Here is a 4,886-nt window from a genome sequence, read left to right as displayed (position 1 = left end):
ATGCCCTCCACATAGGATGCCAGATTGCCCCTCTCCATCATAAACCAAAGAATATAATTTTTCTTGAAATTATCATAGTTATCTAGCTCATTCTAGATGAGATCACCTCCAATTGTAAATCAGTTCATATGAAAACTAGTGAAAGTGACTGAAAAAGGGTAATACAAAGCTAAATTATGAAAAATGCAACAAATAGTAGTATTAAAAGAAATAAGTCCTTTATCCAAATATATAAACCCATCTCCCTGTCATAAAATGATTATAGGAAATGATAGAAAGGACTAAAATTAAAAAGGCAATCCTTGGATCTTTACACATCATTAGATTTTATGTTCTCCTGGATTGTGACAGAAACATCTCTAGGTAGCTCATGCAAGGTAGTCCACATTTTAAGGGAGTTGGTGAAGCGGCCCAAATTGGCCAACCTATTACTAGTTTTCTTCACCTCTTTTAGGGTGTGAGTATGCCTTACATAGCTAAAAGTAGGCAAGATATGTCAACATTTATTGATGAGATCTTTTGCATTCCAACATGTCATAATTTCTCCACGGAGCATCATAATTACATCTCTTGAATCACCCTCAATGATAATTCTTTGCATCCCTATCTTTAGCAATACCTATCCCATAAAAGGTCATTGCCACTTTTTCTAAACTTGAGGTTTGCATACAAAGGTTAACTACATAAGATAGAACTATATTACCTTTATTTTCCTTGATAATGCCACCCCCATACGCTCAACCCAGGTTACCCTTAGATGAACTGATGAAATTTAAATTTAGCCAATCGATGTCAGGGAGGACCATTTGAACTCCAATGCTAAAATAAATCACAAACTATTATTTTAATTGCTCCCATTTAAGAAAAGTGAAATTAGTGTTTAAATATATTCCTATCAAAATGAAGAATTTTTTGCCATGACATTAAATAATGTCTAGAGGCTACAAATTGTTTTGAAAAATATTTATACTTATCAAGTATTTTTGTTCTTTAATTGGAACCTAAGAAAGCAACCATTTTCTAGAATTTTTATTTCATTGGTGATCATTGCATAGGTAGCTAATATAAATTTTACCATGACAAAAATCTTACTTGATGACCATAAAACTAAATTTGGAGGGCTCATTTTGAATTATCAATGCCTGTTTTACTATAAAATTAAAATAACAAATCATTTTTGACAATGTTCTTCGTAACCACCCTTAGATGTCAACATATTAAATCTAGGCTTGATGGTTTCTCAATTGACATAAAACCAAAGGTGGAAGATTATTTTAAAATATAAAAACCTTTTGTAGTGCCAAAAAAATGAAAATAAACTAGCGATTTGAATAGATTTTGAGGATTATAGTAGTCTCTATATTGCAATAGTTCCTATTTTTGGTACTCTTATCTTTATATGTATAATTATATTTAGCTCATAGTATCTTGTGTTTGTTTCCAATTTAATTTTCTATGTACTTGTTCTTTTTTGTGGTCTATAACTTTTGGTAGAAATCATAAAGATATATTCATTATTGTAAATTTGATTAGTAACGTAAGTCAAAAGATCATAAAATCTATTTTTTTGTCTATAAGAGTTGTTTAGCTCATGTCCACACTTAAAATGAAAAAGAGAAGCTGAATCTCAATAGAAATTTAGAACATAGTTTGTCTTTTTAATTACAAGCGATTCTTCATCTAATTTCAAGAAATATATATTACCTTATACATTATTATATTTCATATTGTCTAAAAAAATATTAATTCACAATTTTTTTTTCCATATTAATCAATAGAGAACACAAAAGAATAAACAATAGAGAAGGTGAGAAAAAAAAAAACCCATACAAGATTAGAAATGAGAGGTTAAGAACAATGCAAATGAGTGGTGCTATCACCATATCCAAACTAATAATGAAAGCCAAACAAAGCCCGCCACCTAGATTAAATATAGAAAACATCAAGCGTCAAACATAGAGTGTCTTATAATCAAAATAAAATTTTAACAAAATAAAAAGAAACAAGTATATCTCTAATATGTTAGCTTAACTCATTCTTACTTCTCTTTACCTTGAAAGATTTTTAAATTTAAATTTATTTTGAAATCTTGTGTTTGTTTGGTTGTATCAAGCATCTTGCATATTAAGAAATAAAATATTAGATAACAAAAGACAGTTCAATATTAAAAGAAAAACAACTTTAACAAAAATATAGTAATTGATATTATTTAAATATTCATTCCTTTTTTTTCTCTAAACCAACCTTTCATATAAAGATAGAGTCACAATAATTGAACGGTTATATTTCTATATTAATAGCTAAGCTTTCACATCAAGAGCAATTACAATTGTACGGTGTTAAATAACCTTTTACATAAAGGTACAGTCATAATAATAGAATATATAGAATATTAATAGCTAACCTTCCACATAAAGAACAATTACAATAGTACGATATGTCTATATTAGCAGCCTTTCCACATAAAGATGCAATTACAACGGTAGTAGGATAGTTTATATGGGATGTGTCTATTTTGGCTCCAAAAAGACAGTATGGATCGCGCGTTTTACACCGTCGACTTTGCAGTTAATGGTTGCGATTGACTAACCTGTCACTAACACACTGTACGACAGGTCTGTTTTGGGGCTAGAATAGCTGCGGCCGTTTATATGTCTATATCAATAGTGAACCTTCCAGCAATTACAATGGTACGATTTACATAAAAATACAGTCACAATACAGTCACAATAACCTTCTACATAAAGAACAATTACAATGATACCATGATTATTTATCTATATTAGCAGCCTTTCCACATAAGGATGCAATTACAAAGGTAGTAGGATGGTTTATATGTCTATAGTAGTGGCTTGTTTCCCAAGTGCATCCAAAGTTATAGTGGCTCATCGGTGGTGAGCCTCCAGGAGGGAAGAGCAGAGAGAGGCCTCTTCCTTGGTAGGGTCAATCCGAACTCTTCATCCCTATCCAAATCACCCTCTGCACTCCAATCAAAGCAATGTATGAGCTGAGCCAGAACCAAGTAAACATTAGCAAGGCCCATGGGAATCCCAGGGCATACTCTCCTTCCTGCTCCGAAAGTCAGCAATTCAAAGTGATGGCCTTTCACGTCTATGCTTGAACCAATAAATCTCTCGGTCTTAAATTCTAAAGCATCTTCCCAAACACTTTCATCCCTTCCGATTGCCCAAATGTTAACATACAGCCTTGTTTTTGGTGGAATGTAATATCCTCCCACATTGCAACCCTCAGTGGATTCGTGTGGCACGAGCAAGGGGCCTGGTGGATGTAATCGAAATGTTTCATTCACCACAAATCGCAAGTACTCTAAATTTACAAGATCACTTTCCCTTACGATGCGATCTCTCCCAACCTGTAAGTCAATCTCTTGCTGCGCCCTTGCCATCACTTGAGGATTTCTCAGCAGCTCAGTCATTGGCCCTTCTACAGTTGCCGCAGATGTCTCTACTCCACCGCTTAACATGTCCTGTGAAAGCATTGAACTCGTTGGTTAGTGAAATCGTAGGAGAAGTATGATATTTCACAATTTCACGAGACAAAAGAGAAAATTCTAACTGTTAAGTAAAGTGAACCGACCCAGATGATTGCTTTCATTTGAACGCGAGAGACTTCTATCGCAGAATTGTCGCTCTCAGCCATGTCGAGCAGCACATCCACAATGTCCAGAGACTCTGACTTTTTCGCCCTTCTCCGTTCAACGTGCTCATCGATGAGGTTGTCAGCAAACTCATCGTATATTTTATGAGCAGCCTGCATACGGCGGCAGAAGCCTCCCAAATCGAGAAAGGCAAGAGAGGGAATATAGTCTCCGAGAACAAATACTCCGCCGAGATGCATAATCTCATCCATCATCTTTAAAAACCACTCTCCACCGCCCAGTTCCTGGTCGGAGAAAGTTCTTCCTGCAAACATTCTGCAGATAATGTTGAGTGTGAAGGAGGAGATGGGCTTCCGCAGTTCGGTGCAGCGCATGCCCTTGTTGCTCTTCTCCCACACAGATCGCACCATGGCAGACACCTCTTCCTCCCTGACCCAGCTGAATGACTCCGTTCTCTTGGTCGTCAGTAATTCAACTGTGCAGAGCTTTCTGATTTGTCGCCAGTACTCTCCGTAGGCGGAAAACACCATGTTTCTGCGCTGGTAGGCCATGTAATGGGCCGCCGCTGAAAATGGCCTGTTTGCGAAGATCAGATCGTGGGTTTTAAGGAATTCTTTGGCCATGGCAGGAGAAGAGGCCACAATCGTGGGTACCGAGACCAGGCGGAGAGACATGATGGGCCCGTACTTTTTTGCGAGGTCAGCTAGAGACTTGTGAGGGAGGCTTCCCAAAAGATGGAGATTGCCTATCAGTGGCCATGGCCGTGGCCCTGGTGGCAATCCCAACTTCCCCTTGTTTCTCTGGCACTTCCTCTTTGTGATAAATCTGTATATCATCCAGAGCAGGATGAGCGGAAAACCTAACTCTACAGCAGAGGAATTGAGCCATGCCATATTTGGTTAGCCCGGTTTGCAAGTCTTTCGTATGAGTTAATCAGTATTTAACATAAGGCGCCGGGCAAACACCTAGGAACGTTCCTGTAGTAAATGCTGCTTGACAAGATTGGCTTTCCCACCGTAGCCTTTCATCACTCTGACGCACTGACTGAATGACATTTCATAAGAGTACCTTTCTAATTTGACACCTTTTATTTATTTATTTATTTGTAAGATGTCATTTCTAATGAGACATGTTTTTTATTTATTAGGAGAGGACTAGTAGTTGAGTGTGTTTCAATTGTTGTGGTTGTACCTGTTGATTTAATACTCATATTTGTTGATTTTATGTCTAATTTTTTTGACAACATTTCACTAATAGTCGTGACTTT

The 4,886-nt window shown here is 36.5% G+C and overlaps 1 protein-coding gene across 1 annotated transcript; it reads right to left on the bottom strand.

Annotated features, from left to right (window-relative positions):
* Nucleotides 1-2,777: 2,777 nt before the first annotated feature.
* LOC131058745 (cytochrome P450 71AU50-like) lies at nt 2,778-4,512 on the bottom strand. Its single transcript, XM_059211800.1, has 2 exons — nt 3,598-4,512; nt 2,778-3,487 (listed from the first exon to the last, which is right to left on the bottom strand). Exons 1-2 carry the CDS (start codon nt 4,510-4,512, stop codon nt 2,876-2,878), a joined length of 1,527 nt encoding a protein of 508 aa, XP_059067783.1. The 3' UTR covers nt 2,778-2,875.
* Nucleotides 4,513-4,886: the final 374 nt, after the last annotated feature.

The sequence above is a fragment of the Cryptomeria japonica genome, chromosome 9 (genome assembly GCF_030272615.1).
Source record: "Cryptomeria japonica chromosome 9, Sugi_1.0, whole genome shotgun sequence".
Taxonomy (NCBI): domain Eukaryota; kingdom Viridiplantae; phylum Streptophyta; class Pinopsida; order Cupressales; family Cupressaceae; genus Cryptomeria; species Cryptomeria japonica.
The sequence above is the reverse complement of the archived record's forward strand: the minus strand, read 5'-3'. Positions and strand labels throughout refer to the sequence as shown.

Excerpts from the sequence above, each read along its gene's own strand:
- LOC131058745 (XM_059211800.1), bottom strand. The coding sequence starts at position 4,512 with ATGGCATGGCTCAATTCCTCTGCTGTAGAGTTAGGTTTTCCGCTCATC. Across the intron at positions 3,488-3,597 it reads AAATGAAAGCAATCATCTGG|GACATGTTAAGCGGTGGAGT; the intron begins GTCGGTTCACTT and ends ATGCTTTCACAG.